Source organism: Polypterus senegalus, chromosome 9 (assembly GCF_016835505.1).
Source record: "Polypterus senegalus isolate Bchr_013 chromosome 9, ASM1683550v1, whole genome shotgun sequence".
NCBI lineage: Eukaryota > Metazoa > Chordata > Cladistia > Polypteriformes > Polypteridae > Polypterus > Polypterus senegalus.
The window spans coordinates 48653766-48671644 of NC_053162.1; the positions used below are offsets into that span (position 1 = coordinate 48653766).

The 17879-nt window shown below is 35.6% G+C and overlaps 1 protein-coding gene across 1 annotated transcript in view; it reads left to right on the forward strand.

The window, feature by feature from the left end:
• Positions 1 to 16048, forward strand: part of cmtm4 (CKLF-like MARVEL transmembrane domain containing 4) — a 78332-nt gene extending 62284 nt beyond the window's left edge. Inside the window, exon 4 of the mRNA XM_039763095.1 lies at positions 11793 to 16048. Coding sequence (XP_039619029.1) covers positions 11793 to 11969 — 177 coding nt within the window. The 3' untranslated portion in view covers positions 11970 to 16048. The remainder of the gene's footprint in view (positions 1 to 11792) is intronic.
• Positions 16049 to 17879: the final 1831 nt, after the last annotated feature.

Here is a 17879-nt window from a genome sequence, read left to right on the forward strand (position 1 = left end):
TCATAAGACACTTGAGTAGTGACCTATTCAAGTATGAATCTAGCTTGAAGGTTTCAAAAATTATGAAAGCAATAGTAAATCAAAGCTTAGTTATATGATATTGTTTGATATAAATATTGAACTTTTTCATCGTTTAATAAAAAGTTATTCTTTTAAAAGTGAATAGAAATTTAAATATATTATTCTTACAATAACTACAAATCTCTCTATTATAAAAAAAATCCTGGGAGGGAGACAAGACGTGATCTTCTCGGAAGACACTTTGACGTTCTGCGAGACAAAAATACAGCTGCTGTACAGGCTTGTAAATGATCGCTGTGCAGCATGACAAGCAGAACACGCAGCAAGCCAACAGATGATCTGAACGCATCTCCTTAGCATGCAGTCGGCCATCTAATATCCCCCCCCACTTCACAATATGTGCAGCAGAGATGCAAAGTGGCAAAAGGACAGCTGCTGTACAGGCTTTTAAATGATCGACGCGCAGTACAAAAAAAAGGAAACGCTGCTCGCATGCAGCCGCAGAAAGACGGCAGCTGATCCGACCAAATCTCCTTAGCATGCGTTCAGCCTCTCCCTTCACAAAGCGAGCAGTGTTTTATGTCCCGCAAGAAAGAGATTTTACCATGCCCGGGGCAGGAAATAAAGGACAAGGAGTAGATGACAAAGTAGAACGTTGTAAAGAATTCAATACATTGGCACGGTACACATGCACAGCAGGTTAGAGATAATGGAAGTACGAAAATTCCAAAGTCTCAGAAAATGGATAGGAAAGATGGCTTTAGCGCAAACAAACGGAAATTATTATTATTGTGAAATAACGGAACAGTGAAAAGAGATTGAATTTATTGTTCAAGTCAGAGACTTGTAGATAGTCTAATTCGTGTTGCCAGCGGGAATTAAAAGATATCGAAAATGTTGTTGCGGTATGAAGTCCTGTGAGACTGATACCTTTAACATGCGATTCTTTAAAGTCACGCCCTACTTACGACTATTTTCAAACAAGACCACGGTCATCTAACCTCTGTCATGTGAATGATTTTGTCAGATACGCTTCCTGTGCTCTCAGCGCTTATAAATTATAACAGGACAATAATTTTATACGTTCAAGATAACATGTCAACGACAAAGTGAAGAAGAAAGAGCTTGGACAAACATTCGAGAAACTCATTTTATTTAATAGAGAGAAAGAAATGATATTCACTCACACATATGTTGCTTTGTCGCGATGTAAGTCCAAACACTGAATCAAAATTCAATGTAATCTTGAAGAAAAGTTAATTCCAAGTATTGTTTTTACAAAAGTTTTAAAGTAAAAGTGAAAAAAATTCATATGTAACATTTCCTATGAAAATAACAATCTCTTTAAATTGTATATTCCGGGAAACCAATCCCAGGGGTGGGCAAGCGAAGTGAGCAGGAGCAGAGCCCCCTAGTATAATATAAAAATAATCTTACTGAAAATCATACATTTTATATAAGTACAGGCAGTCCCCGGGTTATGTACGACATAGGGACTGTAGGTTTGTACTTAAGTTGAATTTGTATGTACAGTTGTGCTTGAAAGTTTGTGAACCCTTTGGAATTATTTATATTTCTGCATAAATATGACCTAAAACATCATCAGATTTTCACTCAAGTCCTAAAAGTAGATAAAGAGAAACCAGTTAAACAAATGAGACAAAAATATTATACTTGGTCATTTATTTATTGAGGAAAATGATCAAATATTACATATTTGTGAGTGGCAAAAGTATGTGGACCTCTAGCATTAGCAGTTAGTTGGAAGGTGAAATTAGAGTCAGGTGTTTTCAATGTCCATAACCTGGGGACTACCTGTATAAGTATATGTTGATTGGACTTAATTCTAAATACAAAACTAAAGAATTTACCCCACATAGTGTCTTACCCTGCTTGTTAGTGGACCGTCAGTGTGTATTTGATATGAACTTGTGGCCTACCATGTGTCTTTCACTGCAAAATGCTAAGGAGAGATCCCATCCCTTTCTTGCTTTTCTAATCAAACACTACCTCTACATTTTGTCTCTGTAATGTACAGCCTTTCTGCTCACAGCAAGGCAGGTAGTGTGTCATGGAAGATAGCACATACTGTCTGTTTTTTTTTTTTTTTACTGTCCTGTTTGCTTACAAACTACTACTAGTTATTGGTTATATACTCATCATTCATTATTTTCCTTTTTACCAGAGACTTCCTTATATCAGTGATGTATACATTAATAGGAAAACATTGCAATGTTTGTTTGGTTTTACTGCATGTAGAGAACATCAGCAAATCAATTTCATAGAAACTAGTTTTGAGCTTGCCTCTCATTTACACCACATAAAGCTTCAGAGATCTTGCATGCTAGTCTAATTGTAGCATTTAAAAAAACTGGAATAGCATGCTCATGTGCTTAATTACAGTACCTATAAAATGTATCACATTGAATACAAATACCATATTAAATCATGTTGGATTAAATTTTCCCTTTTGTTATTGATCAATAGAAATGTCAAAGTTGAAGCAGATCTGTGTGAATTGGTCTAAATTAATCACGCACATAAAACACAAAAAAAGGTTGTTTGTAAACACACCTTTGCCAGCCATGCAGCCTGATTGAAAAATACCAGTTAAGTCATTCATTAAGAACTGGAATGATTGTGGCACAGCTGTAACTCTGCCTAGAGCAGGCCATCCACAAAAGCGGAATGAATGAGCAAGACCTATGGTAACTCAAAAATAGTTACCAGCTACAGTGGCTGGGATTTTAAGTACTATGCATAAAAGAAAGGCAAAAGTAAAAAAAAAAAAAACATTGTCAGTTTTGTTAAAATTAACAAAATATGTCACATAGTTGCTTATAATAAAATGTAATGCATTGCAAACAGTGGTTTACTTTTGTTACCTTATTTCTGTTGAAGGAAAAATTGCATATTTTAGTGACCAGCATTTGTTATTAAATCCTAAGCCCATGTTGAACCTTCATGAAGCTGATCAGAAACACAGCCAAATTTTATTACAATGGCTGCTACTCCAGGTCACACTTTCTTTATATAAAATCTATTATAAAAAAATCTTACAACAAGACGTGATCTGGAAGAGAGACAGAGAGACACTTCAGAGAGGCAGAGACACTTTCTTCCTGCGACACAGTCAAGTCACGTCATGCTGACATAGTTTGGAAGCATATTCCCGTGAGATGGTGACCTATGCAAGGAAAGTAATAATCAGACCAGAACAAGTGGAACTGAAAACCTTGCAGGTCCAAACGGGCTCAGAAATAAAAGACAAAGGCAGGTCCAAACATACACATGCAGAGCAGGTTGCAGATTATGACAGCAGTGGAATTTGAAAGGCTCAAAGCAAACCTTAGAGCGATACACAGGCAGAGCAAGTTAAAAAATACTAGCCAACCCGCGGCGTACGCCGCCATAATCAGGCCGGTTTTTTAAAAAATTTTAAGCACAGGGAGAAAATTTAACATTTGCAAAATCGGTAATGTAATAAATCAGCAAGAAAAGCAACATTGTAACAATGCACGGAACGAACCAACACACAATCGTCTGTGCGGTGTAGCGAGGTGGGAGGGGGGTGTGTACAAAGTGCAGGAGCATCTAAGAAGATGCATGTTTGTCGCGGATGCGAATTGCTGTATGTAGCGTGTACAACACTTTGCTGTGCTGCACGCGGTCGTGCGTCGTAACCGAAAACTTGTTTTTTAAAGACTGCTCACTTCATTATGTTTTAACCTCAGTTGTAAAGGAATGTTTTAATGATCCCATGGGATACCCCAATCGCAAACAGTTTTACACGCTGCATATGGCGATTCACCTCCGCGAGAAACATGCGTCTATTAACAGTCAACGTGTGGGAGGTGGGTGTGTACAAAGGGTAGGGACGAAAACAGTGGGAGCATATGAGTCGCACTTAGTGGCAATTCCACGGTTTGCAGCCCGAATGGGGTTCAACGGCTTACCCATGCCTAGACACATGCTCAATCTCATGCATAATTTATTTATTGAATGGTAAACACTTCTGGAAAGACACGGTTGTCTAAAACAGGTTAGTGTGAGAATACAACAGTAAGTGAATGAAAAGATGGAACTCTGGAGAGAGCAAAATACAACACAATAGTGAACCCGCGGCATAACAAACGCCGCATAATTATTTATTGATGGTTGAACACTTCTGGAAAGACAGAGGGACACCCCTTGCAAACTGTTCTACACGCCTCAAACAGCGATTCACATCTGCGACAAACAAACTGTTTTACACACTGCATACAGCGAATCACATCCGCGACATGATTTTTCCTAGATGGTCCTGTCGCGTCCACCCTCGCACTCGAAGCATACACACTGCCTGCTCATGTGCCCGGTTGCAAGCCGCGTCCAACCTCGTTCTCGAAGCATACACACCGCCTGGTCATGTGTCCGCTCGCAAGAGAAACTCACGGAGAGCCACCCACCAGCTGCCTGTGTGTGTGCCTCTGGCGCGGCTTTCTCTTTCGCTGCCTCTGTGTGAACCGGTCAGGCACAGAGAAGGTCAGCTGCTGACAGAGCGTCTCGACTGTTGCAGAGCCTGCATTGATGAAGCAGGTGAGACGGTAATGAAACAGAGGCACAGGGCTTATTGGTTTTTAAAGACTGATTCCTTCATTGTGCTTTAACCTCAGTTTTAAAGGATTGTTTTAAGGATCCCATGGGATACCCCTCGCAAAACCGTTTCATACGCTGCATATGGCGATTCACCTCCGCGAGAAACATGCCTCTATGAGCAGTCAACGTAGCTCGGAGGTACATGACATTAACCTGACCTGCACTGCATGTGGCCTCTACGACAGATGAACATAAATGACGCCATTTTTTCTGTGTCGTCGCGTCCGAGTTGGTGGGCGTGGCCCTGCGAGTTGTCGTCGTATCCAATGGTCTTGGAGTTGGTGGGCGTGGCTCCTTCCTGTGTGCACCATAGGTGTCTCACTTGTCGGCTTAGTGAATCCACGCCCCTTCCGGCGTGCTTTTCATGGTTGTCTTGCCTTAGTGAATTATATATATAGATGACAGTACTACCATTTGAAGGTGTCAAACAACAGAGAGTACAGATTGCATTCGCGCAAAGAAACAGAAATTATTACTAATAATATGTGTGTGTGTGTGTGTGTATCAAATAGCTGGATGAAAACTAAAGTAAAACTCTATATGTCTCTGTTGGTGGATTGCATGCATCCACCATGTTTGCTTCTTGACTTATCGTGCTGCGATAATTGATTAAAATTACAACTCCGCACATGAAGGATTAAAATATATAATAAGGTCTGTTAAATTATTTTGGCTAGAGTTTGCAAGAAGATGCATGGGGGACTTTCAAGTCTGCTGGAAGAAAAATCTATGGTCTAGTGAGACCAAAATAGAGGTTTTTGGCCAGCAGCCACTGCTCATTATCAAAAATGCGCCATCCCCACTATGAAGCATGGTAAAGGCTTCATCATGCTGAGGGGATGCTTCTCTGCAACAGACCTTGGTAGGCTTGTGAGGGTAAAGTGAAGGCAGGAAAAATACAGAGAACATCTGGAGGAAAGCCTGATGATGTCTGTAAGAAAATCTTTTTTTTTTTCCACAAAGACATTGACTCCAAGCAAAGCTACACAGAATGGCTTAAAAACTACATTCGTGTCATGGAGTTGCCAGGTTAGAGCCATAATCTCAATCCAGTTGTGAATTTTTGGCCAGACTTGAAAATGGCTGTTCTATCACGATCCCCATTCAACTTTACAAAGCAGTTTTGCAAAGAAGAATGGGGAAAAATGGCAATATGCAGATGTGCAAAGCTGATAGACAAGTGCAAATAAACTCATGCTGCCATGGCTGGCAAAGTTGAGTTTACTAAACACTGGCTTGATGGAGGTGAATACTTTTGTAATCAATTATCTTGTGTTGTATATCTGTAATTAATTTAGACCATTTTGCAGAGATTTGTATTCACTTTGACATTTAATGGTCTTTTTCTATTGACCACTTTTTTTGTCAAAAAGCCAAATCCAGTGTGATTCAATGTTGTATAATAATAAATCCTCCTAGGAAGTGATTGCTCTTTAAAGGCAAAGTATTCTAATAGCAGAACATTTAGATGATTCAGAGCACTGGGAGAATCTGTGAAATAGGTGAAATTTATCTTGATGAAGCCAATTTATATATTTGTAAAATATGTGGTGTGATTGCTGCTTCACTTTTGATTCTGTCATTGTTCTAATTTCTCATCCATAGTTTTCTTTGCTTAGCATGTATTATAATTGGAATACATATGCAAAAGTAGTTGTGTGGAAAATAGTAGTGTTTTTGACAAATTACATTACCGGCCCAAAGAACACCTCAGTTTTTCCAGTTTTTCTTTGTCCATTCTGTAGTACTGTACTCCACAACCCGTATTTGAAGGTTCAATTTTGTCCTTTAAAGAATGGCTTTCTTACTGCCACTCGCCTGGTCAGACCTGCAGTACAAAGCTCTTCTTCACAGTAGAAACAAACTTGCATTTTTTTAGCCACTGTTAAGCTGTGCTTGAAGCTGTTGTGCTGTGAGGTGCCTGCCACGTAAGCTGGTTCTCTCAGAAATGTGTCTTCTGATTGAGTTGTGACTTTGGGTCTGCCACATCTCTTCCTATCAGAGTCTCTTTCAGTTTCCAATTGCGTTTAGATTCTTTAGGACACAGTACTCACTGACACTTTGATTTTTTTTTTGTAATTTCTGTAAATAAAAGGCCTGCACTTCTAAGTGTAATGCTCTGTCTCATTTCATTTGTTAATTGCTGTATTCTTGCCATTATCACTGCAATGTGATATGTTTTCACCATTTTGTGTCATTCATTGAATTCCAACTGATTAAAGTTGAAGGAAACTGGAAAAAAACTGAGGTGCTCTAAAACCTTTGACCGGTAGTGTAATTACTTGTCCATTCCTGTCCATTAGCCAGTTTAAAGTTTACCATTTGGCAAAATCTATATGCTACAGTGCATTAGTGGACTGTGATCTCTTTTGTTAATTATTCTCCTCATACCTAATTCCTATAGACACATTACACTAGAAAAAAGAACTATACTCGCTAGCACCATTTAGTTATCATAATTAGAGTGAGCGTGTAAATCACATTAGGTTTCTATAGTGGTGACCCCTTTAGTGTTGATCAGTGAATTTGGCCAAAGCGTTATTCATAGTGAATTTGCTGTGTTCTAGTTTGCTCTTGTTCATTGAATTTACTGATAATTCGGCCAGTTTAGGAGATGTTTTTTCCCAGTGTCCTATAAGGCTTTGCAAGGCCAATTGTTTTTTCTGTATTACTGGACCTCTTTGAGCTGATGCGGCCAGAAAAGGCTGCAGCTTTCCCATAATCCTTAGGTGGATTAAATGTGGTTTGAGAATATTGTGTTGTGTTTATCTGTGTTAGACATTATGTGTGTACACATTGGTATCTTTGTGATTATTGATTTCCTCTTGCACATGATGTGATTCACAGTATCTTTAATACCTCAGAACTGCATTCTAAAAGAGCACCTCATAGATTGTAGATGACAGATTTTAATTAGCATTTTAGTACAGTTTTTTGTATGTGGAAATTAGCATGTAAAACTGAAAAAAAATGTGGAATACAGTTGTTTAAGTTTGTTCTTCTTTTATAATTATCATTTACTTTGTTGTACAACAACCCTAATATCACATAGTAATTATGCCAGTTGTGGAATTTGCAAACAGATTTAACAGAATACTTCCTTTAGAATGCTTGGTGGCCTCCAGTTTGATAATGTGTACATTTGCTCTTGATTACAGTGTTATGTATAGACATGCGAAATTGATTGTTGCAAATATTAATGAATAGCCAAGGAGACTGCTACCTAGTCTATCTGTAGAAGCAAATAAAGACTTTCTCTTTTATCAGATGATCATTTTGGGAAGTGGCTTTTCATGGACCATACAATTTCTTTTGTTTGTAATATAATTACTACTGTACTACAGTTTCATTCTTCCCATAGAGACATTAATTTCAATACCAGGGCCTGTGTGGTGGAAGTGAAAGATAAATACTTAAGAACTGAAGTTTTGTTTCATCATATTTGAAGTTTCAACAGTGATTATTTTAGTTCGTCTACATTGGCATTAGACATTGAGCTGAAAAAAATGCAGATTGTGGTTCTCTTATTTCTTCTCATTTATAATAGTCTTTTGTCTTGTTCAGGTTCTACTGCAGGTTATATTGATAATATTTATTTTTGACATTTGCTTCTTTTATATATCAAAATTCAAAGGTAGAAAGTATAATTTACATGTCAAGACTTGCAAATATTTTGACAGTTTATAAAATGTTATGTATTTTTTTTTTAGGTTTGATCGAATTTTCAAAATGCAGAATGAGTTATGTTTCTAATATTGACCCCCTTGTTCTGCTGACCAAATGCTAACTCTAGGGAGTGTTGTTATGGAAAGGAGGGTGCTTACTAGTCTTTTTTCTTTTTTGCCATGTTGACTATTAAGATTAGCAAAAATGTGTTCTTTATGTGCATTTTGTACATAATTTGTATTAATCATCCATCAATCCATTTACCCAACCCGCTATTATCCTAACATCATGGTCATGGGGGTCTGCTGGAGCCAATCCCAGCCAACACAAGGCGCAAGGCAGGAAACAAACCCCGGGCAGGATGCCAGCCCATCGCCAGGCACGCATGCACACATACACACACTAGGGATAATTTAGAATCGACAATGCACCTAAAATATCATTCATGTTCATATTATTTTTACATATAGAATGTATAGTTGATTCAGTTCAGATAGTATTTAGACCCCTTGCACTTTCTGCACACATTGAGGATTAATTTAATTTTATATGGATACATTTGTCATTTTTGCCAATCAGTCTTCATTCAGTAACCCATAATGGCAAAGTGAGAACGTATTCAGAGAGGTTAGCTTCCTCATAGCAAGGTGCAGCCTACTGTGCCTCACTGTAGGGATGATATTAGGCATGTAATCAGCAGTGCCAGACTTAGTGCTTGGAGTTCTGTCCAGCGACTTCAATTTTTCCCTCATCAGACCAAGGAATCTTCTTTCTCATGCTGTCAGTCCTTTAAATTTCATTTGGCAAAGCCGTAGTTAGAACCAGCTTCCTTCTTGCCTGGTTACTCTAGGAATAGTTTTGATTGCTCCAATCTGTTCTCCTGGGAACACCTAAAATTTTAGAAATGCTGTTTTACCCTTGTCTTGATCAGTGCCTCACCACAGTTTGATTGTGGACTTCATGGCTTGGTTTTTGTTTTGACATGCAGTGTGCATTGTTGGGTCTTATAAACACAGGATGTGCGGCTTTCTGAGTTATGTAAAATTGATTCAGTTTGTCACAGGTTGACTCCAGTCAAATTCTAGACACAGCTCAAGGATAATTAAAGCAAATAGGATGCACCTGAGTACAATATGGAGTACCACAATAACGGGTCTGAATATTTAAATAAATGAGAGATTTTTTTTATTTTTTATAAATTTGGAAACCTTTCTAAAAATATGCTTTCACTTTGTCATTATTGGTTATGTGTAAATTGATAGCAGAACTGTCACATTTATCAATTTAAAGTCCACAACTATGTACCAGGACAGAGTCTATGGGTGATGTGGAATCTAGACCATAGGTAGCTTGAAAGTAGAAAAGAAAAAAACTTTCACAACATCGGCCCAACGTTCTATAATAGTGTAAAAAATTTAAACATTTTCTTATATTTATTAGATTTAAATATTTTCACTTTAAACCTCCAAAGAAACATGTTTATGCCAACCCATTAGAAGCAAGGATACATTTCATGAGTTAGATAAATTTAGATATAGAGTCATGCTGAAAAAGAAAGGATTATAGAATCAATGTGGATATAAATGAAATACAGAAAATATTAAAACTAATAGAAAATAAACATATACTCTCACCGTATACCGTATATTGGAATTGCATTTATTAAAATACAATGTCAAAATATGGTTCTGCAGTGATTAACACTGGTGCTTCACGAGCCCAGGACTGGGCTCCAACCTGGGCACTTACTGCGTGAAGTTTACATAATCTGTCGTCGTTGTTGTGTGTTTTTTCTCTACAGGTGTTCCAGTGTTAAAACCACATCCCACATAATTCAAATTGATTGCAACTTGTACCCTGCAGCAAACCAGTGTCATTTTTACAGTTAGTGCCTGATTTGCACTTAAAGCTTTGGGAGATCAGCATTGTGGGACACAAGAGCTTAATTGAGAAATATAGGTTCAAAAATGTACAGGTGGATAAATCATTTGTTTTTCTTTATTCTTACATTTCCAGTTTCTATACTAATAATACACTCAGCCATTTAACTTACAATTTATCTGTGATTGTAGTGACTAGCTTCCTTATTTGCAATATACAATTCAGATGATTTTCATTACCAGTATGAACAACTTCTGGTATTTTGTTGTGTCATAATGAATATTGTATACATGTTCCGCTTTTTTCTAAAGCTACTGCATTGTTTTTTTTTCAGGTAGGGCCCAACAATTTCTGGTGTATAGCAGTTTTGTTCTTGTCAGTAGTACAGTTAAATAGAAATATTTTGACATATGAAACAGAGACTTGAAACTTGAAGAACCTGCATTAGGATTAGAATGTGCATATTGTTCTGTTTTGTCAAACATGGACATACTTTTCAGACCTTCTTTTCTGCAACATTTTGTGAAAATGTATTCAGTTGTCATTAGTACCTATACCAGGAACAGCTTAATGCCATTTCTTAAAGTTTCTTGATTATATCTAGCAGCTTGATATTCAAACATGTATTTAGTATAGATTTTAACTCTTTCAGGGATAATTATTTTGTCATTTTTCTCCTAGGTCTGAATATTGTTCCCCAAAACTAACTAACATTAAACATTAGCTTTCCAAGATCATCTGTAACACGGCTTACATACTTACTACATACCTGTTTGTCTAACCATTTATATTCTGAAAGGCACTTCCCAGAAAGGAAACAGCTACCTGCCTTTCGTTTTTGATTTCCAGATCACTTGCATCAAAATCGGAGTTTGATAAGTCCGTCTGACATAGCAATAATATGCATAAAGCAAAAAAAAAATTAATAATGCCCAAAGAGTATTTTGCTTTGCACAATCGCTTTGCTTTTTTGTTCGACATCAATGCCATTCTAGATGTTGTTCACTCTACGCTCCTCATACACACACAGGGATTCGATGTCAAGTCAATGAGTCTAACTGTCCTCCTAGCAAAGGTGGTCTACCGTAACGTGATGGCGAGTTTTGTCGACGTCTACAGCTGATTATTACCCTCTACCCCTGGATGTTAACTAAAGTCAACATCCAACCTCGAGCCCTGATGTTGACAAAAGTTGACATTAGCCCTAAAAGAGTTAATAAAAAAAAGTGAAAGTCTTATACTTTGAAATTAAGCTGGAGAAAAACAGAGAATTTTCCTAGTGACCGTAGAATATAAATTTGTTTGCATTAATGGGGACAAAGAGAAAAAAATTTATATACTGCAATTATGGCCATTTTTTTCCTAACCTATGCTCTGCAAAAATGCATATGCCAGGGATAATTAAAAGTATGACAAGATTTACAATTTTGCAATTGGTAAACATGAAAAAAAAGTTTAATGCAAATAATTCTGAACCAAAAAGTCTAAATGTTATTGAAAATTTATTCATGTTTTGTGCCAGTAGTTTGTCTCTTTTTAGTGGTTTGTTTAAAAAAAAAATTCTTTTTTTTAATTTTTTTTTATAGGTGTTTGGCTTCTTGGTTACAATCGTATATGCCTTCAATACATTTTTGGCAGTAAAGAAATGGCAGTTGAATAGCCGGAGGATGAATGTAGGGCAGTCAAGTGAATATACACGTGCCAGGACAGAGTCTCGGGGTGAGGTGGAATCCAGACCAGAGATTCAACGACTAGAAGCCTGAAAATGGAAAAGAACAATAACACATCGGTCCACCTTTCTCCTCATCGTCTTCAATGATCCTTTGAAAAGCTGGAGATCATTCTTAGTATTTAAAAAAAAAAAATCCTACAATTTCAAGCTTGTATAGCTACAAAATCAATAAGGATTTTTCTCAAAAAAATATTTCATACTTTTGCTATGGTGCATTTTTTAATTTATTACCTTTTTATCATATATCTTGTTTATAGTTTAAATAAGAGCACCTGGGAATAAAAAACAAATCAATTTTTTATTTTTATTTTTTATATATTGTATGGAAGGAAAACAAAAATTGGTAATTGAAGACCTGCAAGAGAAAATTGGAAAATTCACCACTTATTTGATCCAGTGGTATTTGAGAGCCTGAATTTCACATCTTTGTTCCTCTCTACAGTCATTAGAGAATATGAAGCATACAGTTCCCTGGTTGCTGAGACAACAATTTCAGACATGCTGCTTGTGTGCTATTTTCTGATTATGTTGTATTAAATTTTTTATTTTTGCCTTAAATTTGTTGGCATTATGGGATTAATTAATTTGAGGCACATTTAAAAAAACATAAAATACAGCAGGATGATGGATCTGTCTGTACAGACATGCTTAAAAACTTGTTTGTAATTAATTATTCTCTTTTCATTATCATTCTTTAACAAGTACTGGGAAATCGGACTTTACAGCTGTTACCAGTGAGAGAGAAATCGGATATAAAATCTTTCTGAAAGCTGTATCAGGTGACACATTGGATGTAAGCAATGTATATGACTGTTGAATGGAAGGATAATGAGGCAGAATTAAAACGTAATGAGTTTATTGTGTCCAGCCTTAGCAATATGTTCTTTAAAAGTATTATGAAGAACCCCCAAAAGATGTATTGTTAAATCATATTTATTGTGAAAAGTAACATTCAAGATGATCTGGAGGTTTTGTGTGTGCATATTTTAGGAGAAAAGGATTGTAAATTTTGGGTTATATCAGAACCGGGAGTGAAATCATTAAAAAAAAAAAAAAAAACTGTAAATCCAGTTGTTTCCACAAATTGGTGTCAGCAGTTCTTACTTAGACATACTATACAGCCAGTTGCTTTTTTTTTTTAAATATAATACAGCATTAATTTAATGTGAGGCAGCCCCTACTGCATCATTTAAAGTAGAGCTGTCTTCTTGAGCAAAGGCTCATTATTGTGACTAGAAATCTTTGTATAGTTTATATGGGTTTGTTTCAGTTTTATACTTCAATGAGGAAAAAATGTAATAAGAACTTAAAGACAATCTTATGAAAAGGATCTGATTATACATATATTACTGACTTTATACTATAATTTTTTTGTATTGTGAATTTTAAAAGGCATATTTTAGTGAGAATATTATGTGATACATTACACTAATTATTAATGGGTATCAGGTTAGGCTCCAATGTGTTATAGTATTGATAAATGATAATAATGCATAACCTATTTTTGAACGTTTATATGATCAGATGGCAATTTTGATTTTTTTAACTATGAATTTTGAATTCTCTGTCTTGTTAAATATTGGAAATGTTTTCCTCCCACTTCCCAAAACACGTGCTGTTTAGGTAAATTGGCATTTCCAGTTGTGTGAGTGTGATTATGGATTTGTGTGCGTGTGGGTCTGTGTGGCTGTAAGTGTATGTATACATTTGTGTGGGTTCAGCAATTGACTGGCGTTCTGTTTCAGTCTCTTTCCTGCATTTTGCTGCTCACTCTTGTCAAGTTAGATTTTGACCTTCCATAATCTTGAATTGGATTTAGTGGGTCTGAGAATACTATATTAATATGTGAGGGCAATAGTGCCTTTTCCCACCATTCACAAAAAAAAATGTTATTTGCATTATTTTGCAAAGGCATTGCATCGTTTCTCTATAATTATTGTGTTATTATTATTCGGCCCAGTTTAGGGTCACAGGGAGCCAGTGATTATGACAACAGCAAAGAGTGTAAGGCAAGAAGCAACCTGCTGCTGCTGGTAACACGTGTGGAGGGAAAGGTTAAGAATGTACTAGTCTGTAATCATCTGCCAATAACTAAACGTACATTTAATTTTAATCATATTAAAGTTTAGTGTTGGTGTTTTAAAATAGTCAGAGTGTCAGAGCTGTCATTCCTGCCTCACTGTGCCAGGCCCTGCATGGGGTTTGCAGCTGTACATGTCAGTTGCTTGTATGCTGCATGGGTTCTTAACTGCTCTTCATTTGCACTCCCGATTTTTAATAGCCACAGTAAGCAAGATCTTTGAATACTTGAAATGAGTCAGGAATACTTCTCAGTTAACAAAAACGTTTAGTCCGTCATGTGCTGTGAAGTAAGTAACACCCGTTTCCTTATCCATCAACCTCAACCCATGAACATTCAAGGTGTGAACACCAGACGCTGTGTCACCAGATTCAACTATGTCAAAATATCTATTGTAAATAGATAAATAAAAATTAAACAGATGTTATCTATAGGTTTAAGTTAGTGGTTTGTACTTAGCTCATTAACTTCTGCTTGGCTATACAGTTGTGCACTGCAAACCACAGACAAGTGTGGTGTTCACCATGGTTGCTTCTTGCCTTACAGTCTCCTGTGGCACTAAACTGAGCCGATTAAATTTATCCTTGAAGAAACTCAATGTATATCTACGATGTTTGTTCAGTTCTTGTCACTTGTTCATATGCTTTATCCATCACTAGCCGTCACAGGACGTCCAGAGCATTTATGTACACAAAAATACAGACCTTACCAGGTAATATCTTTTGCATAATACCGTAGTACTTTTGCAAAATAATGCAAGAATATTTTGAGTGGTATAAATAAACTTGAATAGACAAACTCATAATACACTGTTAAGAAAGCATCCTTTTGCCTGCCTATACCAATGTAGATACTTCGTTTCCAAATGTTAGAAAGTCTCCAGCAGGAATTATGTCATTTTCTCTGTTACTATAACAGGTTGTTAAGCATTTTGTCTACAATTACTATATATACCAGTTTAAATTAAGAAATTATTAGATGATTGTGAATAATAGTGGATAATTAATTGCTAATTACATTTAATAATGACACTGGAATGATTTCACATTAAGATGTTATTCAAAGATAAATGTATCTAAATGAAGGAAAAATAATTTCATATTTACAAAGTTAAGTAGATATTTACTAAGATTACTTGATATGCTTATTTTATCACCTGTTGCTTTCACTACAGTGTCTCTGCAGTGGTCCTTTATGGCTTCTTGTTTTAAAAGAAAATACAATTAACCATCTGCCCATAATCAATGAATTTAGATGCATTTTCCTCTATGCTAATGAAATTAGTTTAGGAAAAGTCAGCATCTTTCATTTTCTTGACTGGTGACTATTTGGTGAAAAGATATCCTATGTTTTCGCACATTATTAATTTGTAGGATGCACATAGATAAGTAGTATAGTACGATTTTGAATGAACAGTAGTCTGTTATGTGTGCAAGTATGCATGTATTGTTTGCCTGAACATGCTCTTGTTCTCACTAACAAAATGTATTAGTTGCTAAATTTGTATAGCGTATTTAGTTGATTCATTATATTGGTAGAGTAGCCAGAATACAAGTAATAAGGCCAGTTAGAAGAAAGGACAATGCAAAATAAATGTACAGTCTTAGCTTCTGTTTTAATTCCAGACACATGATACTCCTCTTTAGTTTAATGCAACATCTACTGTGTTAATCTTGTGTTCAGCGTATTAGTTTTTAATTTTAAATATGAGCGATCAGTGACACGTTTACTGTTTCATGTTTCAGTTAGAGTATACAAATACACCTTTTGTGGTTGGTGGATCAAAGTATTGTTCAGATATAATTACTTATTAGAATAGTAACAAATAAGTGGTAATTAATAGCACTAACAGGACTAATATTGAGGTTTGAAAATTTCTAATCAGTTTGACTGTTTGCTGAGGTAAGCGTTTCTTCACCCAGGGTGCCTTACTTTTAAGACTGTAGCACTGTACATGTTGGTACTGAATTCCTCAGTTATATATTTTAATGTAACTTGTGTTATTTAATAAATATTGTCATTTAATTTTACATTTAAATAAGGATTGTATTCTTTTTTTTTATTAGTAGTTTCAATATGTGATTAATCAAACTGTTAAAGCACAGCACTCTTTAAGAAGGTATTTTTATTTTTGTCTGGGTTTGTTTTATTTTAAATCACTGAGTTACATTCTTGTTTGTAGTCCTATTTGTTGTTTGTACATGTTACAAAAACTGCAGATGTTTTTTGTGTTTTATTGTGCAGTCAGTGTATAACATTTGATACTAATAGCAAAATTTTTATGTGCATTAGATTTTAGACTTTTTTTTAACATTCTAAGAGGTGTACTGACAGAGAAATCAATGTGTTCTTAGCACTGGTAATATTGGTATTTAATTGCTAATGCACACTTTGATATTGAACAGTATCAAAGAAATTACACCGTATATGTTTTGTACTTATGACTATAGCCTTTTTTCCACTTTAGTTGATATTTTGCTTTGTTTATTATTTAACACTTATAAAGCACAAACAGTCCTAGTTGTTGTTCTCTCTTGATTTCTTTAAAAAATAAACTTGCGGCTGATGTTTTTATTATTGAAAAGCATTCATTAAATTGCTGCCTTAATGGCAGCTGGGTAGTTTTCATATCTTTGAATGTCATGGAATAGGAAAAGAGGTAACCAATTAAGCCACAAATATTGATGAAGACCATATTGAGTAAAGGGTTTTTTAATATGTATATATTTGAGACGATGACCAAACGATTACTGAAGAATGCACCATCATAATCATTTTTGAGTTCCTGGTTTCTTCAGCAAAGTTGTGTAGGTAGAAACCAGATCTAATAATTCTCCTTCTGTATACTTTATTTAAATTTAATTGATTTTCATTATTTTTCTAACTTTAAGCCATCTGATTTCAATCTATGCAGGCAGAGTCAGACTAGGCTTAATGTAAGGAGATCCCAAATACCGTAAGTGTACCCAAATACTAGTTGTGTGAAAGTCACAGCTGATACCATTTTACAAGTAGGCCATATCATATCTTCAGTAGTCATAATTTATATACAGCACAGGTGGAGAATCGGTAAAAAAAATAAAATATATAAATAAATCAAAATAACCACAATATGAAACAAAACATTTCTGTATGCTGCCATTATGTGCAGTGACGTTGAAATAATAGTTCATTTCAGCAGTTAAGTGTGTTCTAAATGTGGAGGTATTAGAGCACAGAAACAGTTGAACCCTTTCCTAGATAATATATAATATACTTATATCAAACAATAAATGCATGAAGTGTTTTTCTTTTTTAACATATATAGACAGCTTCAAGAATTGATCTTGATTTAAACAGTATCTTTAGATAAAGGTTATGCAATTGATAAAAAAAGAAAAATTGACTTCAATAATTTATTTAACAGAAAATGAACAGCTATGCAATTTACATTTGCTAGAAAATTATATACATCCTTGGCTATAACAGATATTTTTGCCAACCTCATGAAGGCATTTCCTGTAACTGTTGACCAGTTCTGACTATTGACTGGGAGAACGTTTTCCCACTCCTCCATTTAGAATTGTTTCAGTGGTGTGATGTCTAATATACTTTTTTCATGCAAATTCCATTTCAAATCCCCCACAACAACTCAGTGGGATTCAGATCCAGGCTTTGACTTTCAGCCACTCTTTGGAGGATTTACTGGTGTGTTTAAGGTCATTATTGTATTGCATATTGCAAGGTGTTGTTTTAGTTGAACTTCAGACAGATGGTGTCACATTATCCTAATAGTTGATTTATGTAACTTAACATCAGCAGTCACAAAAAAACCTATCTGTGGGTCTATTGATGAAATTCTGGGGTTCTGAGAGATTTCTT